We start from the raw sequence: 22,679 nt of genomic DNA, 5'->3' as shown, positions 1-22,679 counted from the left end.
TCAACGCCTTCGCAAAGAGAGGGGCAGTGTGGGAAAACTACCATTATGAGCGGTATTGGAACCAGCTGTTGAAAAAGACAACGACGACGGTGCGAATGATTTATGGAGGGAAAGAATTTGTTTTTACCGTAATACTCAGATATTTGATCAGTACAGAGTAGACATTTTGATTCATACTTACAAAACGCTTAAATGATTTCACTTTATTTTCCTAAAAAAACTTACAATAACAGTTTTCTCACCGCTCAATTGATGGCCGATCACCCATAGTGGGTTGAGCCATTTCACTGAGGAACAGGAACAAGAACAATAATTTGAGACCGAGATCACCGCAACGACTGGCAGTGGGCCAGTGCAGTCAGCGGCTTCGCAGAGGGAGGGACAGTATGGGAACGCTGGCATGATGAGCGGCAACCGAGGCAGCTGTGGAAGAAAAAGATGAACAATCGAGAAATGGCACGTGCCATTGATGATGACGATAGTTTTCGCTCACACAGATTTGTTCACGGACACGACAAATGCACGGAACACTAACCATACACCGCTTCGCTCTAAAAACGTCGCCAATGGTTGGTCTCGAACCTGGTTCCTTCAGCACAGCAGCCCCGTGCTCTTCTCATTAGACCCTGGTTAGAGGCGTTGAAATTCCACCTAGATACAATTACAAGCTTCCCTCGTAATCACACCGCAGTCATGCTTCTGCCATTAATTCGTGATCATCCCGCAGTTGACATGCCATCGTCGCCGTGCACTTGTCGTACCGTCGTGGTTATTCCATCGTCGGCATTTCAACTCCATTATCCGATTAACGTCATGCCATTGTCGTCACGCCATCGTCATCATGGTGTCGTCGTCATAGCATCATCACCCTATTGTCGTCTTGGCCCCGCCATCACAGCGCATTCTCTGCTCTATCGACGTCGTTCCTTTTATTTTATTTCATCGTATATATATTGTCAACATTAAATCGCAATCATGGCGTCGTTGTCGTGCCATCGTAATCATCGCCTCCTTGTGATACAGACATATCATTCACTTGTTGTCATACAATCATTACGGTGCAGTGGTGTCGCTACATCGTCATCATTCCAGCTTCGTCATGTCATCGTCCTTGCACAGTTGTAATCACCCCACTGCCCTGAAACCATCGTCTTCAGACCGCCTTCGTCGTTCCATCGACAAATCGACGTCATTTCTTCCTGATTTCATCGTCGTTTTTACTATCGTGATCATGACCGGTCTTGGCGAGCGAGTGTCATAGCAAAGTGAGTCAAAACCGGAGAAAGTGTACGTCGCATATACCCAAAGCAATGTCAACCTCCAGACGACCACAGCAGACTCTAAATAAGGGTGCCTGAAATGTATCTTGTCTTAAACATTACGGTGAGTTCCTAGATTGCTTGAAGGCTAACCGCATTGACGTCAACAGTCATCATGAAGTGGGTTCTACAGGAATCTGTTTTTAGACGAGGCTTTCTTTCTCTCTTCCTTCACTTTGCGTCTGCAAGCATGTTGTCTTGCCCAATGGGCCGGCACCGGAAATATTGCAAGCCCTACCATGACCGCTCGAAGATGCAGATGTAGTACATGTAATCGTGGACGCGAGCCCCAAGACAAACATATCGTCGACGTCGCGCCATCATTCCATCGCCTTTATTTCATCATCGATGAGAGCAGCGTTTCTCACCAGAAAGAAAACAAGCTTCGCTGAAACTGATTCGCCTATTGCGCATGGGATACGAATCAATAGAACAAGAATCAACTTCAGAGATGGTCATTTTATGCACTTGGAACAGATTCTCTTCTGCATATTTACTCGTCGCACTTGTTCAAACAATGGGCTTTGTTCTTTTGAGATTCTTAAGGGAACGCATTGCAATAACAACGGACAATAAAAAGTATCTTTCTCGCTAGGCACTTGGCTATCGAGAGACTAAAAATACGGCTTGTTTGTCACATAGCGACGCCTCTTTTTCACCCAGGCATTTCCTCCCGGTCGCTGCTTCGTAGTTGAACCTTCCCTCGGCAACGGCGATGCGCTGCCGGCTACTGCTCGCGACTTTTGCGGCGCTCTGGCTCGCTTCCCTGCTCAACCCCGATGCGGTCAGCGCAGCCAACGTCTTCTCGTCGGTGGCACACATGAAGGACCTGATGTCCCTAGAGCGAAGGCTGGTTTCCAAGGTCGACGACTTCCTACACCGCATGGAAACGAAGCTGGACCACCTGCGCAGGTGAGGAACTGCCAGCGTACCTCGCAAAGTGGACGTGTCTAGTTACGCAGAATCGTGATCGTGAGCTTTATACATACTTTCTTGAAACCGAACATTAATTAAAGAATAGATATGTCCCCTACTAGCTGGTGCCACAAACAAGTGTGACGAATGTCGCGGTGTATTGAGGACGCGAAACCGTTGAAACTCGTAAACGAAACTCGAGGCCTCGTCGACCTCCGCTCGTATTTCTGACGGTTCATCAAAAAAGAAAAAAAATGCCTCTATCATCGCTACTCTGACTCGGCTCTTGAGCCCACTCCTTCCGCAAGTGGTGAAGAATTCACAAAGCTTTTCAATCGCAAGTGGTCCTTGTCATTGGCTGGCAGCCTTGGCTAATATAAAATTTCGATGGGGGCAAAATGCAAAAAAAAAAAAAATTCATCAGCTATTCAACTGTGTAAAGGTGGATGGCCAGCATAGCTGGCCATCCACCAGAGGTGTCCTGGAATATTGAACAAAGGTACGAACATATCTATTATCTGTGGTCATGGTGGCGATGTAGGTACGCACACACATTCGTGTATCACCTCCGTTATTAAATGCGTCCGTCACGTAAGGCAATGAATAGCTCATACACCCATAAGCAATGGCTCATACACCCGTAAACGCGGCCTCCCCATTACGACGACTGTAGAGAGTGAAATTCTACGCTGGGATGATTAGCGGCAACGAATCCGGCTCGAAAGACGACAACGCTCGAGCCATTGGTGATATGTTTTTTTTTTTTTTTTTTTTTTTCACAAAGGAGTCAGATACGAAAGAAGACAACGACGACGAACGCGCGTGCAGTTGCACTAAAGCGTTTGCGAAGTTAGCGCCCAGAATTTCTTAACAGTCTTTTTTGAAAAAGTTGTATAAAACATTCTTTTCAAAAACATCTGTTCTTAGCTTTGCGCCTGGTACCTCTTTGGGTCACGCGTGGGAAAAGGGTAGTTCAAGGGCACGTTACAGTTCTCCGAGCCCACAGGAGTATGTGCCATTGAGCTTGGACCCTTCCTGCACTGTCACCAGGATCGGCCCACATAATGATTTGCTTTTGTCAACATCTCGGGACACATTTTTGTTTCCAGATCCTATCCACAGACAGCTTTGCTGTAAAGCGCTCGTGTCCCGTGTATTGGGGGCACGGTAAAGATACCCTGTAAAATCAAACCGCGCTCCCGCACCACGGCTTTCTTCAGAATCAAATAGTGCTTTTGGCATGTTAAATTTCCTCCTTGCTTTTGCAAGCCTTTTGAGCACCTGGCGTCCTAACCGGTTTCGACTACTTTCGTAACCTTCTCGCCTCTCCGATGGAGTCGGTGTCGACCTGTGTACGGACTTAAAGGGGTTCAACAAGGCTGATTCTTGGGCTAGTTGGTACGGTTTACTCATAATGGCAAAGCCTTTAGCGCAATTAAAGAGGACAGGGACGTGACAGAGACGCTAGCGCTGTTCTGTGTCTCTGTCACGTTCCTGTCTGTTTAAATTGCGCTAAAGGCTTTGCCATTATGATTAAAGGTGTTGCAGATTTAAGCGTCGTTTCCTCCTATACATCACTATATTAGTCGTAGTAGTAGTCTGGTGCACTGACGGTTGTCGTGCGGTCGTGCTCTGTCAGCTCGTCTGGGTGAGGGGTGAAGCACTGTGGTGCCTCTCCTTGTTGGAGTTTTTCCACAGGGCTTATCCTTGGCAGTGGTGGCCATACTTCCTCCACGGCATTCGTTCCTGCTGCTCCGTTATCTATCCGCGGTTTGGACACATTCTGCACTGGGGTCAGAGCAGATTCAACAGCAAGAGGCTTTGCGGCACGCATATTCTTTGTGCGGAGAGCAGAATTCCTTGATGAGCGTCTGCGACGAGAACGATGTGGCCTGACGTCAGCAGCTGCTTCACGATGAGTCGACTGGTCCCTCACTATTTTCTTCAAGATGGAGAGTTCTCGCTTAACTCTAGGACATTCCTTTGATGAGGCATCGTGGGGCCCTTGACAGTTCGGATACTTATAAGTTTTTGCCTGGCAGTTGCCTGCAGAGTGTTGTGCTGCACAGCGGGAACATATAGCAGACATTCCACAGACGGCGCTCATGTGACCGAATTTCTGGCAGTTTCTGCACAGAAGCGGCTTGGGAACAAAGGGCCGGACAGCATGTCGGAATGGCCTACCTTCACATGCGATGGAAGGCAGTCACCTTTAAAGACAATTTTCACGCATCTGCAATTTCCGACGCGGGCCACCTGCAGTATGTGGGTCCCATGATTGGCAGGCTTTATCAAAAGTGGTAAATCCTCGCCTCAGATATCCGCATGAGTGTCATATATGACGCCTTTAGTAGCCTCTTTTCCCATCGGAATCATGGTACGGATGTTCATGCCCTCGAGGACAGTGACAGCTCGCAGAGAATCTAACGCCAACGCTTGAGCGACATCTACCGCGACAACATTCTTCCGAGGGTTGACTCGGACGTCCTCAATGCCATTTGGTAATAGACTCTCGAGTTCAACCGATGCAACTTGCCTGCTGAGGAACCTCATGTTGTCGGAGGGTAGCACAGGTAAGACAAGGATGGTGTACTTCGGCGAACTCTGCGGAGTCCTCATAGTAGATGTGTCCACAGAGGCCGTAAGCATCCGCCGCTTGGCTTTCTCATTCAGGACAGTCACGTAGTCGTCGTCGGAGCTGTCGTCACTCTCGGTCGAGTCTATCAGGGTAAGGTAGCCTCGCTGTCGCTCGAGAGGCTGTTCCGCTTCCTTGAGGCTGCCGACGCGGGCGCCGCTACATCAGGTCGCAGTGCGGGTTGCTCCAGTTCCATTCCCGTCCAGCAGGGAATAGTGTTCGCCGGAAGAAAGCGAGAATTACCACAAAATACTTGTGACGGAGAACAAACACTCAGCAATAGGATCACTTCGTCGCTTTCGAAGATGCCAGGCTGCTTCTCACGCTTCCCAGTGCAGCAGCTTATGCCACCGTAACGTTTACCGGCAAACGCTGGCAGCAAACGCTCTGCAAGAAGGCGAGCATTCCTGGTAGAAACGTGGCCTCCTGTATAGGCCATGATCGGCGGAGGCGAACGCCATCTGGAGGTGTTCAAGGAACCAGGCGCGCTACTTTATAACCTTTGAGCTTTGTGCGCGCCGGCGCGTGCAGATCTCATAGCGTATGGCTGCTCTATAGAATGCAGAAACGCTGGAAGACGCGCTTGCGTTTTCAGTTTCCATATAGAAAAATTATGTTTTCTCGTATATTCAAATTACAATACCACGCTATCATGTCTGTAGGTTGTGCGTATGTCGTGCTTAACGATTTCTCTGGTGTATTTTACATCGAGAAATGCAATTAGTTCGGTAACTTGCTTGCGCCACATGGGGGGCCTGCGAGGTTGCATTGGCACCTTTCGAAATATTATTTGCCAAAACGATGGTTCCCACTGGACGCTAGGCGCCGACGCCGGATTTTTGCAGCACGCATTTATTAACGCTATCGAGACAAAAGACAGTCCGCGGTTAGCATACGCTGCTGTGAACATCTCAATGAAATTTTGGATTTGTGCGCGACGCGTAGAGCTCACAAGCGGAGCACGAAGTCACCTTTTTCTCATATGCTCTCGTTTCAACAGAAGCCTGCTCCTAAATCTTTTCTGGACGCTTTATTTTGTAATATAGCAGATTACCATACGCGGCCGATATTGGCCAATAGCTGACATCAATCGCAAAGGTTGTCTGGATCAGTGCGCTTCTTCTTACTATTACTGTGTATATATATAGAACCAGTTTAATAAGAACACCGAAGTAAGGTGAAAATCGGCCTTCGAATTTCGATAATAATTACGTACTTCCGGAAGAAGCCAACTATCGCCCACTCACGGTCGGTTGCAGTCACGCGCGCAGGAGTTAAACTATTGGCCACCTCGCCTATTGGAGTCGTAACTAGTTTTGAACATTCAACTAGCCTCGAACCACGTGAAGGTTAACGTTAGACCACAAGCACGCTTGGCAGCGCGCGCTCACTCCTCGCCGCTGCTGCTTAGCCGCCTTGGCAGACTTCGCTTAGTGTTGAGCTATCGACAGCGGTTCGGAATGCGCAAGTTGGATGTGGTTCCTATCCGTCGGTCAAGCCGGCGCAGGACAAAGCCGGTCCGCACCGCCTAGCACGTCCAGAATGGAGCATATCAACGCGCACTCAAGCCGTGTGGTGCAGAAAGCAAACGCTGCGCACACACACTGAAGTTGCATGTAGTTGCTGTTTGCTACGTCGGGTAGATACCGCGGTTACACGCGGCTGGCTCAGCGGCATCGCTGAGGAGAACCGATTTTAACGCGTCGTAGGTTTTGGCGCGTCTACGTGAACATCGATAATGAACTTCGCCCCGCGGTTACGTTCAGTAGGCGGAATGTTATGGGCACGCCCCGCTCCGCCGTAGCCTTCGCAGTGCAATGCATTCAAGAAGGAGCGGAATTAAGCACCGCGAAAGAGATGTCTGATTTCCAATAACTCCGCTTCTGCTGAACGCTGTGAAGTACTTTCTGTACTTCGTGGAAAGATAATTAAGGCCCCTTTAAGGCATTCAGTCACTGCTAAAACTAAACCTCGATTTAAAGAACTCGAAGGAACCCAAAGTTACTTCATTAAATTGAGAACTTCGGTAAACAGACAATACCTAAACCCCTTTTCAGCTAACATTTGTTTTAATCAAGAGCAAGACAAGTCAAAACTGCACCTGAGGGTGTATAGTTAGGTAGAGTCAGTAGAAAGAGCAGTCAGTTATAAAGAATAGGCAACGTAACCAACCCAGATTTCAACTCTGCTTAGAAAGAGCGCCATGGTGCCATATGGTAGAGCGATGCTGAGCTTGCAATGTTGAGAAAGGCCGGACTGAAGCACGTGCTCCAAGTTGACATTTTGTGTGGACCCTCCTGCGAGCACCACGCGTCCATAGCGCACGTATATAGGTTACTGAATTATATCAAAGTCACCTGCCATCTACCTCTTCCTTTCCCTGTCTCTCCCTCGTACCCCGATAAAGATTGGTAGCCAGAGACACGCTCTCGCAGTAGACCTCTCCTCCTTTCATCTTATGAAACCTGCTCCTCCGGCAACGCGCAACGTCGTGAGAGAACGGCCCCGTCTGAAGCCGCCATGGTAATGCTTTTCATGTAGAACTACTTGGATCGATTTCAAGGTATTTTGAACACAACACGTTTACCGCAATCGATTTCTTTAACCCTTCTTTCCTATCCAGAAACTTTGTTAAACAAGGCTGACGTTCAATTTACACCGGTGATTCGATGTCTTCATGCCATTATGTTGTACGAATATTTGTCGGTGTATTTAGAACGGCACTGTTAAACCAAATGTTTCTTAAAATCTGATTTGTTGAATCTATAGATATGAGTGTACTACACAATTCTCCATTCACTGCAGCTTTCTGAACGAACACTATGAGACGAAAGCGTTCAAAGACCGGAAGCTGACACCCTCTTCGACAGAGCATGAGTACGACACCTGCACGGCCAGCCGCGTCGACCCGTACAACACCGTGAATCGCCTGTCGGTCGACTGGAATGAGATCGTGCACCACTTCAGGGTGCCCGACTGGATGGGTGAGCATTCGATTTATCAACGTGACAACGTTCAAGAGCCGGTGTCGCAGAAAATTGGGCGTTTTCTGAACGAGCCATAACGAGGCTCTCAATTAGACGCAAGGAATTTACTGAACTAATTTATTTCTCAAGGTAAAATACGAGACAAAATCGTAAATTACGACTTGCACGAAACCTACAGATGCGGTGGCTCTGGGATTCTAATTTTGCCATACGAGAAAACGTAATTCTGTTACACGAAAACGCAAAGAAACCCCTTCACAGACACACATCGGCCGCGACGTCCGCCATTTGCGCGCGCCGACGCGATGGGCGCCTTGGGGGACACGGAGCGGCGCGCCCGGTTCTTTGCAATACCGCCAGCTGGCGCTCAACTCCACCGCGTCGCGGCCCACGCAAGACGCCGTGTTTCTAGCACAACGCTCGCTCTCGTGCATAGCGTTCGCTGTCAGCACTTCCCGGTAAACATTACGGGTGCATACGCTCCAGTCACCGGGAAGCGTGAGAAGCAGTCAGGGATCTTTGAATGCTATCGCGTTCCACTCTTAAAGGCGGAGCTTAAGCGTCCTCCATATTTTACAGCGAAGCTGCATACCTCTGCCGTCCAACGAAACTTTCATATCGTAAGCAAAAAACACCCCATACGTAGGCCGATCCCGAAGGTAGTGAAATACCGGCCCGACCCGCGGCGAAGGTGAAGTAGGCATTAAGCACTCCCCATACGTGGGTCGATCCCGAAGATTGTGCAATGCCGGCCCGATCGGCGGCGGAGGTAAAGCAGGCGTTAAGCACTCACCGTACGTGGGCAGCAGGCTTGAATTCGCGGGCACGCTGGGCTGCCTGCGAAAACGTGATTACGAAACCTTTCGAATTCAGCGCATTCCTTTTGATAAAATTTGATGCTCGAGCGTGAAAACGCAACTAAGGAAAGCAACTCTGCATTTTGTGGTTACTCGCTAGCCTTCCTTATAGCGAATAGCTTTATTCGCCTCTTTGGTTCATGTTCATCACTGGCGGTCGCCCGGTGGACTTGCGATACAAAGAAAGAGTGTGCGTGCTTTCCCGAAATGCGTTCGTCGCCAAACGATAGCATCATAAGCGTTTGAGACATACGTGTTAATTCTTATCAGCTTTAAGTGTGGGTGTAGGTTAAGATGCGGCAGTGCAGCACTCGCAAAGAAAACGTGTGGTCGCTCGCTCGTCCTCTGCCTGGTTTAGTCGTCGTTCGCTGGTTCGTTTAGTCGTTCGCTTACTCGTTCCTTCAACTATAAGCTCGTTCGACCACTATGTCTCTGAGACACACGTAATGAGACAACAAATGATGTCTCAATATGAACGACTGCATCATTTCGCTTACCGCAAATTCGGCCACGTCATAGCGCGGTAATCACTTCACTAAAGTCATATCTGGCAAATGTTATTTTGGAGCGAGCGCAACCGTCCTCAATGCCTGCACCTTAGTGCAACTCTGTTCGCGAAAAGTGCGTCACTTCGTGAACCGTCGAGCTAACGCACGATGAAACGGTATTCTTGATGAGTCACTAACCTGAAAAAACAGTGCACTTGTGTGAGCTTGAATGAAGAGCTTTTTCCGCATTCCCTCCTCGCGAATGAATACTAAAAAAAAACGAATTTCATTTTCTATATATGTATAATCCCGACTCGATGATCGGCCGCACGTATTTCTGTCGACTTTGAGGCACGAGAAACATAATAGTACAAGACTCCACTTCTGAGCCTTTGCGCCTGCTTAGAAGATTGGCAAGCACGCACGTTGGCGGCACTGCAGCTTGTAATACTCTTTCGAACCTTCAGAGCAGCGTTCGTTCGTGCCCTCTGTCGTCCTTTGCGCGTCATAGCTGATACGCGCCACGAATTCACATGGTAAGGATGGCGCGGAATATTTAGGCTACTACTGAGGACTTCCTGGAGATCAGGATGTTGGCATTCGATCGTAATGTGCTATATACAACTATTTGCAACAATATCTTGGGACACGCACTTGACAAATGTTACGTACCCAATTGTAGCGCACACGATACATTCGGAGTCGTTATGGCACAGCGTTAGCGCGCGCTCAGATACTTTTTTTAAATAACTATCAAAATTAAAAGAGAGCTGCCGTCACTGAATATGCATAATCGTCCGTTCAGGAAACCTATGCTGTGCACGAAGTTACTCGGAGCTAGAAAGCCAACGCAAACGCTTAAAGCGCACCGCCTTGCCATGCGTGCATTCACTCTGCGAAAGGCCGCCTGCTACGCTCGAGCAGTGTAGGCGGCGCCACGGTTCAGGAGGGAGCATGAAAGAGAGGAGAAACGAGGGGGAGTGAAGGCGGAGGAGGAGAGTGTTACTAATTTACGAAGTTTGAGGGGTTTTAGGCTGCAGCGGTACCATGAGGCGGAAAGCGGAGGAGGAGGGTATGACGAAATCACGAGAAGAAAAGCGTAGTGACGCGCAAGGCGGGCTCCGCGGCGACGACGGCTACAAGATGGCGCCAGAGTAGCGTTCGTCGTCTGTTCACCGATGACGGCACTGATTGCATATATAAAACAAAGCGCTGAATGAGCGGAGGTCTGTCTGCGGGGGCTGCTGTGTATCACGCCCCCACATCTCCCACGCGCTGCGTCTCTCGATCTCCCGATTAGCGAGGCAGTCGTGCCACACTTCGCTCCGTTTGCAACGTGCCGCGCGAGGCAGATTGTCCACGCTAGTCAACATATCGCGAAATGAAAAAACGTATAGAGCTGCGCTCATTTTTCGAATTAGGAAGTATCGTAATCATGGGTGAACTGTGTGATTTGTTCCTAGTCGTGGCAAGCAAATAAGAACAAAGGAACGGACATTCAGATTCCGTCAAATGGAACCATCTGTGTACTGAATTTGTGTCGGCTTTACTTCAATGTCTTAATTAGTGCTACACACGACCACTGTGCTGAAGGCGCTACTACAGATGACGGGGGGTTGGACCCTCCCCGTGCCGTCAGAAATGGCGAAACAATATTTTTTCTCCTTTCTTGTAACGCCTGCAGCCAATACATGCGCAAGATGTGCATGCGGACTGCACCTGTCATTGAATTATTTTTATTAAAATACGCCACATGTCTGGCTGTACAATAAGCTTATATTTAATTACTCTTTAATTATCGAAACCAGAGAAGATTCACCTAGTGTTTTACTTTTACCTAAACTTTATTTGAATATAATGGGCAGTGTCTCAAAATAACATCACGCAACTTCGGCGCATTTTTGGACAGTTCAGCATAATGACTCATGACTCAAGGACGTTGGTGGTGCGCCTGTGTTACTCGTCCTTTTCCGCAATTTTCTCGAAGTATGTCCACCTTTTCGCCGAACTGAAAGAAGTGACAGAGTTCGCGTGCATGACTTGTCGCGTGTCGTCGCTCTCAAATGGCAGAGATCGAGAAACTGATGTTGGAGTCGAACGACACGTTCCCTCGCCCGAGCGATCTGCTGGACGCCGGAGAGGCGCTCATCCGCATGCAGAAGACGTACCATCTCAACCTCACCGACATGACCAAAGGAATCATCATGGGACACAAGGCGATGGCGCAGTTGACAGGTACGTACGCGTGCCATAAGTTAGCCTCTTGGTATCGCTAACTAGTCTCTGCGTTGCAATTGAGGTGGATGAGATCGTTCTCCCTCATTTTGTTCTTCAGTATAGGTAAATCATTTTTCAGTTATGAAATGTTGTCGTTGAGTTACAAAGCTCCTAATTGGAGATGTGCCCGAGCTAACAGAGTTCTACTATACAGGATATTTTTGGGAACTTTTGTGTACATTGAATTTTGAATTGTTTTGACAGCACAGTTTAGATTCCTTTTGTGTCCCATCGGAGAGAGGACACGCATAGCAAATGCAAAGAAAATATCAAGGACTGAGCCTGATTAGCTATGCTTCATGGAATAATTATACGCAAGATAAAAAGAAAGTAAGAGAATTCAGGGGGGGAAATAAAACCAGAGTACGCAGCACTCAATTTTTAATCGCTTCATCATAGGCAGTCAAGCTGGGCGATTAGCTTCAAACTAAGCAGCATCTCTCTGATATTATTTTTCTGTTGACCAGAACATACTTTTCCAGCGAATATTTAAAAATTGCGCTTTCTTACAGAATGTTGTTTTAAAGGAAGGATGTGGAGATGTGAGGCCGATGCAAAACACCAAATAAGATGAGTGGGTATTATCAATGGAAGTTGGCGCAATAAACGTGCTTCAACTGTGTTCGCGCAGGTTCTATTTGCAAAAGCGTTACGTTCCCCTTTTTACCCCCGATGTGCAGCGCGAGACTGTGTGTACTTCGGCCAGCTGCTGCACAGCAAGTCTGACTTCGAGGACGCCATCAAGTGGTTCGAAGAGGCACTCGCAAGGCTGAGCCTCGAGAAGCAGCCCTCCATCACGCCAAAGACGGTGCATGATTACCTCGCCAGCAGTCTCGAACAGGTAGGCCCCGCTCAATACGTGACTGTACTCGCATACTCAAGAGACGCCTTTATGTCGTGAAGAAACCCGTGGCAAAAATGAAGTAATCATAAATTTAGGAATAAACACAAACCAAAAAAAGCAATGTTGGAACGCGCTACAACCTGCTGTTGAAGTCGACAAAATGTTAAGTGTTCGTGAGCGAGTTGAGGTTGAGAATTGGGCGCGTTTCATCAGAGGCGCAGCGTTTCGACGACTGCGTATCAAAACACTAGCTGTCAAGAGAGCAAAAATATGCGAGAACGTACCACTTATCACGAGCACCTCTACAATCGGTAGCACTGGTACCACCGCTAGCAGGTCTATTTTCGGGTCATTTTTGCACGTGGTCTCTGGGATCGGCGCACGAAAGAGACTAGAAACGCGCTCAACAGAACAGAAAAGGTAGTTCGCCAAGAAAATCTTTGTTTTTTAAAGATAACACCCTTTTCCATCAGACTGCTGCCGTAGATAAAGCATTTATTATTTGCTCGTGAAGGACAGTGCTCCCAGAAGGACAAGCATGATATCGTTTTACTTTCATTGTTCGTTCCGTTCTATTAATTTTTGTTTTGTAGAAATACGTTCCACTTGGTCGGTGCAAGCTGTGTAGAACAGGATTAAGATGTTCCACTTATTTAAAATTATGTGTATGATGTTAAAAGTGAGACGCAGTAAGAGTGGCGAAAAATTCGGCCAAGAGCCGATGTTTGAGGGCATTCATAACACACAGATCCCCCCCCCCCCCCCCCCCCCCGTTTCTGGAAATATGTTTTACTTAATGCAACCTATGTGGTACGAGAAGACTAAATGCAAGAGAAAGTGTGGAATGTGTAAACATTTGGGAAATGTTGAGATGCATATTGAGCCACCGACACCGTTTCTGGCAGGGTTGTGGACGCTTTTGTTAACCTTAGAGTATTGATGTAATCACCACGCAACGGGCAAGTGGCATACTTTCATATTTATCTTATTACGTCGGGTTCTGCTACGTCACAATTGATCCGTATCACGCGTTAGAGAGTGCTACGAACCTTATGACTGTATTCGTTTGTTCACATTGCCTTGTTCTCCCTTGAGACCTTATTGCGCATATGCATTTGTTTAAGACTGGAAAATGTCTACCACATTTGTTTAAGGGGACCCTGTACCACCTCTTGGGCTTGATAAAATACCGTACTCCGCGGGTATGGTACGCTGCTGTGAGCATCTCAGCCAAGTTTTGTTGTCGTACTCGGCGCCTGGAGCTCGCAAGCGGATCGCGAAGTCACCTTTCTCTCAAACGCTCTCTTTTCAACAGAGGGTCCTGTCCTCACTCTCTTGTAGACGCACTATTTCGTCATCGGACGCACTATTTCGTCATTCCCATAGACGGCTGCTATCCACCGATAGCTGACGTCAAACTGCGGACGGCTACATGCCGTAGATACCGCGGCCGCCGCGGGGTGCCGCCACCAGTCCACTGGCTAAGCGCACTGCGGCTCGCTGAGCACAACCGCGTTTGGCTTAAGTTTAGCGCGTCGTGGGCACCAAAGGCGGAAGTCGTGGCGTCTACGTTAGCATCCAAAATTAATTTTCAACAGCGCGCCACGGTGACATTTAGAAGGCGGAGCGTTGTGGACATGCCCCACTGCGACGTAGCCTTCGCAGTGCAAGGCATTGAAGAAGGAAAGGGAGCACAGCGGAGGCCGTGTTTGACTGCCAACAATTCCGCATCTGCTGAACGCGTTAAAGTATTTTTGAGGCAAACGATTTCTGGAAAAGGCCATTCTCACTTCAAATGTCTTTCTCTACGTCGATAAAAAGTCGTTCAGGGCCCCTTTAATGCCGTAGGCATCGTGCAAAATAAATAAATAAATAAATAAATAAATAAATAAATAAATGCTTATTATCTTAGATGATGCGTTACACGTGTGTCTGATAAAAAAGTTTGCTTGACATGTTTTTCTACTATTCGGAGCCGCTTGGCTAGATAATGCGAGTTTTAGCTAAGCGTTCGTGGCATGTGTTTGAACTCTGATTACCTTGTTAAACTGCTGTAGCAAACATGTTTCACGGTTCTGTCACAGGGATAGCCTATTGGCCAGTCCTAGCTGTGTTCATTTAGATCGCATTTGATTCAACTAACCTTTCATCACCTCCGCAACACTGAAACAGAGCCTGAAATTTCGGGTTTTACGGGCCAAAACCAGGCTTCGATTATGATGCACGCCGTATTGGGGGACTCCGGATTAATTTCGACTACCTGGTCATACTTAACGTGCCCCCAAGGTATGAGATACGAGCGCTTTTTCATTTTGCTGCCATCGAAGTGCAGGCGCCGCGGCCGGGATTCGATCCAGCGACCTCTTGCTTAACAGGGCAACACCAAGCCGCTAAGCCACCACTGCGGGTGAAGCAGATCTCTAGTTGGATGACAAAGCAACACGCCTTATTTAATAAGTTTCTGATTTCATGAGTGTAATATGAAATAGAGGGAAACATTTCATGTAAAACCAAACAGCAAGACTGTTAATTCCCGATGAGTTATCACTTTAATTAAATGTTTATGGTCTAAATATTTTTTTACCGCTTATTCTATCAGGTCGTTTTAGATTTTTGTGCAAGTAGAGTTAAGGGAAGCCAACCACTGGGCATAAAGGTAACGCAGGAAGATATACAAAAGAATCCCGAAAGAGTAAAAGAGGACGCAAGCCGGGCGTTGTGCTTTGCATTCGCTAAGGTTCCTCTGGGTACCCAAACGCCGTTTGCGTAAGCAAAATCTAAAACTCCTTATGGTAATATGTAAACACCTAGCCACATTTTTCTCCGCCATGACTAGCATTTTCTTTTTTTTGTCACTTTCGCCTCCGAGCCTAAGTGAACTAACCAACAGGGCAACCAACTTTTGTCTGGTCAGGTCACGTGTTATAAGAAACGGTCATGGTTATGCATGAATTAAGAAGGTAGTGAACGTACCTCGATCCCAGCGGTTTCCGTGTTTGCAACTGAGTAGACAGAATACGTCGTCGTCACTTAAAGCACCAGCCCATGTGTGATTAAGACAAAACTTTATTTAGATCACTCAGCCCAGACCTTCGTATATTTTCTTTTTCAGCACGAAGACCTATACGAAATTACCTCCACTAAGGCGGTATGTATGCGGTCGAATTACTTCTTGCGTCTTCCGTACATGCATACGAAATGTATACTGCATTGCTGTACGAAAGTCGTGGAGAATCACATGAAAAATCTTCGCGATGTGTGCATGAAAATATTTGAAGGCCACACGGAAACATTTCAGTAGATAAGGCTCGTTCGTTGACGCGTAAAACTGCTCGCGGCGTAATTATTGAAACCCTGCCATGAGTCTGATATCTTCACTATTATCTAGCTGGAGCAACAACAGCACGAAGAAGAGCTGTCCAACATGGGTAAGTGGCACCACTACGTGATCGTTATGTACATATATATATATATATATATATATATATATATATATATATATATATATATATATATATGTATTATATGTATATAATTATACTGCTGTAGAAGAGAGAGAGGGAGATAATAGCTGACATCTCTTTCAACCCGAATCCGACATTAGGTACAACAGAACAAAGGAATGAAAGAATTCAGAAGGGATTCCCATTTATATTACAACAAATCTCTCCTTTAAAGACTTCACGAGCACAGAATGTAAATACGTGCACTGGCGTACTCGTTCGGGGAAGCGAAAGAAATTTGCTTTTTCATATAAAAGCTCCCAGCTAACGCCAACTAACTACCATACCACGCTAACTCCTCAAATTTTAATGCTTTTGTCCTCGCTCTTCCGGAGATGTTCTTATCGCCTCCATACGTCCTCCCCCCACCCCCACTTCGTCCCCCACTTGCGTTACAGAGTGGCAAAACTTATCTATGCACACGGTAGTTCCTATCTTCGAAAAGGCGCCTGCAGGTGACGCGGAGTGAAATGCGCACGCGAAAAGTCGCGAACAACTCAGCTCTGCATTCTTAAACCCTGTTAACGCCCTCTGTGTATGCCTTAAGTCCGACCTCCATTGCCTTGTTTACACAAAATGGATGAAAAAGGCTATAAGATTGTGCTCAGTGAAAAGATTGACTGCCGCAACATTAGTTGAGAGTTACGTAATGCGAGTGAGAGAGAGAGAGATCGAGAGAGAGAGAGAAGGATGCATAGAAAGGCAGAGAGGTTAACCAGAGGTAGTTCCAGTTGGCTACCCAGCACGGGATGAAGGGTTAAGGGGCATAAAACGAGAAAGAGATGGAAGGGGAAGTTAGAGAGAAAGAGAGACGAGCACGAATAAACCGCGTACACTATACAGCGGTGGGCGGCGGCGTTCTTAAAGTCTATCGTGAAGCCCCGTAGACAACAGGAACTTTAATAACGCGAGTAAGGCCATCAGCGCGGATGTTTTTTGGGAGCACTCACTTAAAGCTTTTAGTTCTGATAGTGGGCGATTGCCCAAATGGTCCAGTACTCTGCACATCACTTGTCTCTGGGCAACATATGGCAGGTAGACACAGATAATGTGAGCGAGAGTCTCATGGCTGCTGCAGGTATCGCACGAGGCCGGGGCTGTAGGCCATTCCAACAAGGAAGCCATATGAGTTCGTAAATGCAATGCCAAGCCACAGACGATATAGCACACGTAATATGTACAGCACCAGAAACGTTTGATACGGCGGCCTTATACCTTGATGATAATGGTGCGTACGACAATGTAGATCATCATGAAATTCACGCCTTAGATGTTGTAGGGTTTGGTGGACATGCCTTTCACTGGTTACGTAGCTATTTGAATGGAAGATCTTTATTTTGACTGAAGACGGACCAACGCCGTCTAGGTATCGAAGTTGTGGTGTACCATAATGCGCAGCATCGTTGTTTGGTAGTTGAAAAGCGTACTTACGAAACCCTGGTAATGCCTTTTCGAGATCGCAGTGTCTGTAAATAAAAGAAACGTAATTAAAACATTCTGAAACTAAACATAAGGCGCAGTTCGGGAAGATTAAATACTAATATGCCATTTCATTGTTAGAGATGACGATTTTTACAATGTTTAAATTTCTCATTGTTACAGTATGTGCAATTAAAGATACGTACAATGCTCAAATATTCAAGCGCGATACCCGAACCGCGTGGCTGCCTGCGCTTACTGAGCCACCGGTGAACTCTGGGTAATCGCTGTGCGGCCAAATGCAGTCACGTCGCATCGCAAAGGCTCTCGTTTTTATCGTATACCATAGTGCATCCGTTCAATGTCCTCGTCGCCCATAGATGGCGCGACAACTGCCAGCAGCCATGCGCTCCGTGTATCGCGATCAATTCTCTGAGCAGTGCGCATCAGTTGAGATACTCAATGTGCATCGGTTCATTTATTGAGGTTTCGACCGTGTCTTCAACGGCGACATCACTCGTTGTTACACGGGTGAATTCACCGGTTACGGCGAAGAAAGCCCCATGGGCATCTCTGCTGAAGTCAGTATGCGCACTTCTAGAAGAACCCAGGGGCGGTAGGCCTACAATGCGACAGCGGACGCGTCAGGCCATAAGTGATTGCACGTTGTCATAGAGAAACATATTGGTAAAGAGCGGACGCTCCCGTAGGGCTCTGTTGCCGAGCTACTGCACTGCCACCAGCAGATCGCACGGCTGGTCAGACCGATAATTTTGCCTTGAGAGAATTTAGACGCGTGGTTTAACTCCGTTTTGGTTTCGCTTTCGATAACTGTGCTTTCGATTCTGGTTTACCTTTAGCTCCAAAAATGTTCAATACGTCGTCTCTAGTGGATCGAAAGAGCTTCAATATTTCATTTTTAAGCCTACCGTATCAATCAACGTAATAAAGAAGCATATCGCAAACTTTTTACTGGAAAAGCCTCCAAGCTTCTCGAAGAGCCAGCAAGGCTGAATGAGCTCGTGTAGACTGGAAAAACAATGCGGTCAGAGCTCTCTTTAGTACAATCTTTCTGCCATTTCTGAGCCGTTTTTTCTCAGTTACACAATAGCAAGCAGTGGTTCCAAAGAGAAAATATTATTTTTCTTCTTGTTTTCATGGGCAATTGGACAGAAAGAAATACTGGATCACATACTTGATAGAGCCACAAACTACAAGAAGAACGTTTTAACCACGACAAGCAACGCGTCAAGTAAAAGTGGCATTGTAAACCGGGACAGGCGCACTAGGTGTGCATTTCCCGTGAGGTCAAGAAGCTTCAGAACACGGTCCCAAATGCGCATAACACTGCTCGAGCCGCGCCAAATGAAAAGTTTGTGTGATAGTGCGTGTAAGGACATAAGTGCTGGGCTTTAAACCGAAGGCCTTGCGAGTGACTTTCGGAAAATTAAGCGTTAGAAGTATTGCAAATGCTCATCCGGAAAAAATGGGTGCAAGAACAAATGGGTGGCTGCACGGTAGACGGCTCCCACGGCTGAGGTTCTATGGTACACGTGACAAATACGCTCACCCAGCATAAGAAACGTCTTGCTGACGATGTCCTTAACGCAAGAAGCAGCGAAATGACCTCTGCTGAGAAAGGGGAGCACCTTACCGCAAGAGTGAGGCGACGCGTGGAAATGCGCTGAACCACCGGCACATGTCCGGCGCATGCGTCGACGTCTCTATGGAAACAGGATGCGTGGACGTAACCTCGTAGACGTATACGATAAACTGTCAACCTTTTAGGTAAAGTGCAAGTGCAAATCGGTACGCCGCCTGGCGGGTGGTGAGACCGCTTGGCCGCGCAACGGTTCGAGTGTCCGCTCTTTATGCAGGCATGTTTCTCTATGACATTGCTTGCAGCTGTGTGCTGCAAATGCAGTTTTAAGTCACAGTTCGAGACCCTGCATTATGCTGAACTGCCTCTGGGATCGTCACATACCCGGCCGGAGAAAAGCCGATCGACATTCATCAAGAATGGTTCGTCATTTAAAATACAGAAACAGCACATTTTGAAGAGAAAACAAGTACCCAGAGACTTATACCTTTCTCGCGCCAGTTTGGCTTAGTGATTCTGACGCGATGCGCCAATTTCACTGGATAGCGCAGGGGAGAACGTTCCTTCACTTGACATTCCGCATCCATATCTGGTAATCAAAGATAGCAGCCCCTCTAGAACTCAGCGCGTCGATAACCATCCTCGCTGATTACTCTGACACAATGGCGTTGTCAACTGCAGCGCCTAATTCAAGATCGCTCGCATAAGAAGCGGTACTTTTCAATCGGCACGTCATCCCTGCAGTCTAGATGACTGGTGGCGCAAACTCCGGGAGAATGCGCTATGGAATTTACGATAGACGTTATTCTTAAGTTCGTCTACTTTAAAAAGAAAAAAAGAAAATAAGCAGTACAGCGATGGCAACTTCGGTGCCGTCCTACTTCAAAGTGGAGTTTCGTACAATATCAGCCCTGTTCATATTGTCACTCAGTGACAAATCCACTCATTCATTTATTCACAGCAGTGAGTGCGCCGCATCAAACGTACAAATACTTGTTCTTCGTGTAATAACATGGCTCTCACGTCACGATGCTACGTAGCGGAAGGGGCACGGAGGAACAGTGATAGAAGTTATCACATAGGAGAATTACACAAATAACAATATAGGTTGCATGCACAAGCCAGAACATGTGGTTTAGAACACATTAGAGACGTCAGCCCAATTATAAAGCAATGGGTAAGCAGGATAACCTTCAAAAAATTTAGTTCGACTATGAAAAACCATCGAAATTGTGTAACGAAATGGACCAAACTAACATATGTCACCTACAGGCAATACTAAACTGCGAAAAATAATTGTGGTTCCCAACCGATTGACTATCATAGAGTGCAGTGGAAAGTAATAAAGAGCGATTTACTGAGTGACTATGCGAAAGGAAAAAATAAGAACCACGGTAAATCACGAAAGGAAAAGGGAGCATGAGTGTTACGCGGTACCGAGAAATTGTCTGGTTGTGCTTTGAACTTACTCCGTTCCTGCTGCTTCGGTTGCGCAATTAACAACCTCACGCTGCAGACCTACCGGAGGAGCCCAGCGTTGAAACGCTCTTCGCCGAAGGATACCTGGAGGCGTTCAACGACCTCTGCCGCGGAGTCAAACTCCGGGTGAGTCAGCTGAAGCCTTCTTCTTGCGTGCGCATTTTTCTTTTTTTCATTGTTTCCTCGGTATTGCGCTTTCTGTGCCTTTCGTTCAATGTGATCAGCAGTGTGTCACTACTCCACTGAACTCACTCCGGCCGGAGCTGTATAATCAATTCGAGAAGTAAACATCACTAAAGAATTCGTGCCAGCCAATAACAAAGGCTATAATTACACATTACTCCCCGCACAAGAACCCCTAAAACTGCAGCGCTTACCTTTATTCCAACGTGCAAGTCCAGAGGAAAGCTCGACAGAATGAGAGAAGGGACAGAGAACGGGTGGAACCGATGTAATCGCGAAACGAGTGAATAACAGCCTTGTCACTTTTCGCTAGCAGTTCCAATGCAAGGAGTAGGACGGGAGTGGGGGGGGGGGGGGGAGGGAAGGGCCAGGGGGGTAAGTAAAGTCAGAAGGCAAGGAAACCCGACTACTATAGACATGCAGGACAGCCGGCTGCGGGCAAACTCCAGAAACTTAAGTTCAAAGTACGGCACGGAACTTCTCTGCTAGTTCTCGAAAATAAACAGCCTGCAAATATGCCAAGCCGACAACTTGCGCAGGGCGTGCCGACGCCGAGCCGCATTAATTAAACGGCACCGTAGGGTCCAGGCGACTCTACGGAAGTAGTCGCACGTCAAATCAACAGTCCTGCGCCCGCCGCGGTATTTTTGCGGCTATGGTGTTGTTCGAGGTCGCGGATTTGATCACGACTACGGCAGCACCATTTCGACGGGGGCAAAATAACAAAACGCTCGTGCACTTAGATTTAGGGACACGTTATTGCCACGGTATTGAAATTATTCCAGAGCCCACCACTACGGCGTGCCTCATAAGCTATCGTGATTCAATAAAAGTTTAATACTTCAGCCACGACGTGATGAGCCATGTGAAGCAATAACAATGCTCAGCCCTCTCAGAAGCTATGAAGCATGGCCAACAGCGACGCCTCAAACAAATACCTCTCCCTGTGTATTATGTGTACTACGCAGAAAACAGCAGTGGTGCACGCAAAGTAACGGTTAACATCAACTCACCACTCTCGTGTTTGATTAAACGTGAAAGAAATTAAATATTCGCCGTGAACATCAGCGCAAATTATGGTCAATCAAAGCAAACAGCACCGAAAGCTTCGCTTACATTGATTCTCAAAGTGCGGGAGATCCGCATAATTGTTTTCATGGTTTCCACAGCAATCATCTTTCTTGCATCTTTCTTTCAGTGTGATCAGCCCAGTGTCATTTCCCCATTGAACGCACTCCGACCGGAGCTGTATCATCAATCCGTAAAATAAAACGACATTAAACATTTCGCACCAGCCAATAAAAAAGCCTGGACAAGATTTCTTCGGAATAGGCGCGCTTTAGCAAGCGGCAGTGCGTTATGGACGCGCAAGGGACGAAAACTAGAAACGTAGAGAAAAGAACTAGGGATGGCAATTGCTAAAAATATGGGCGTACACTTTTAAAAATGCTTGGCGGGACTTAATTGCACAATGGTAGTAAATGTTTCTCAAAAGCTGCTTCGTTTTTCTGAAACGTTCTTAATCACCACTGCAATGGTACAGAGTTCGAGGCAAGTTATGTACTTTCAAAGCACCAATGTCGGCAACAGTCTCTTATACAACTACTCAAATGCATAAATGCATACAGTAATGTATGCGAATACAAATCTGGGCTACAAGATGCCGTCTGTTTCAACGCCTCGTGGTTTTTAGGGTGCATTTAATGGTGGGGAATAAGTTATAGCCACTCCGCAGTGTGAGCAGATAGCCCTTCTCGGTGTAGTGAGAGTGCCAGGACCTTGCGCCGGCCTCGGTTAACAGCATGCATATGAGGCTATGCCGCAGTTGTATAAGCATAAAGACACCGGTGCGCATGCCCTCTTGAGGGCACCTCTTGATAAACTCCGAGCGCTCCTGCTCAACTACTAACAGTCTGTGTTGCTAACACGGAAAACAAGACTTTGGCTTTCTAGCTCTCTCCGTTCACCATATTTTTCCTTCATTAGCTTCGCTAATTAAGCTTCCTAGCGGTAATGAAGATCAAGCAATTAATGCGGCTAGCTTGTTCTTATTATAAGCGGCGGCTGAACGAAGGAACATTTAGCAGCGTAGCCAACGTTCTAACTAATTGTTGCTCAAATGAATACAAGTGTCCTTGTGCAACCGCTGGTTCTACGCCTAGGTTTTCATCGT

General features: G+C 47.1%; 1 protein-coding gene across 1 annotated transcript; it reads left to right on the top strand.

Annotated features, from left to right (window-relative positions):
• The first annotated feature begins 2,013 nt into the window (after positions 1-2,013).
• On the top strand, positions 2,014-20,840 carry LOC129384172 (prolyl 4-hydroxylase subunit alpha-2-like). The gene is made up of 7 exons (XM_055069379.2): positions 2,014-2,231; positions 7,675-7,853; positions 11,272-11,436; positions 12,159-12,319; positions 15,711-15,750; positions 20,361-20,449; positions 20,820-20,840. The coding sequence occupies exons 1-7, from the start codon at positions 2,035-2,037 to the stop codon at positions 20,838-20,840; spliced, it is 852 nt and encodes a 283-aa protein (XP_054925354.1). The 5' UTR covers positions 2,014-2,034.
• The last annotated feature ends 1,839 nt before the right edge of the window (positions 20,841-22,679 follow it).

The sequence above is a fragment of the Dermacentor andersoni genome, chromosome 9, assembly GCF_023375885.2.
Source record: "Dermacentor andersoni chromosome 9, qqDerAnde1_hic_scaffold, whole genome shotgun sequence".
NCBI lineage: Eukaryota > Metazoa > Arthropoda > Arachnida > Ixodida > Ixodidae > Dermacentor > Dermacentor andersoni.
This window is presented reverse-complemented; position numbering and strand designations above follow the sequence as displayed.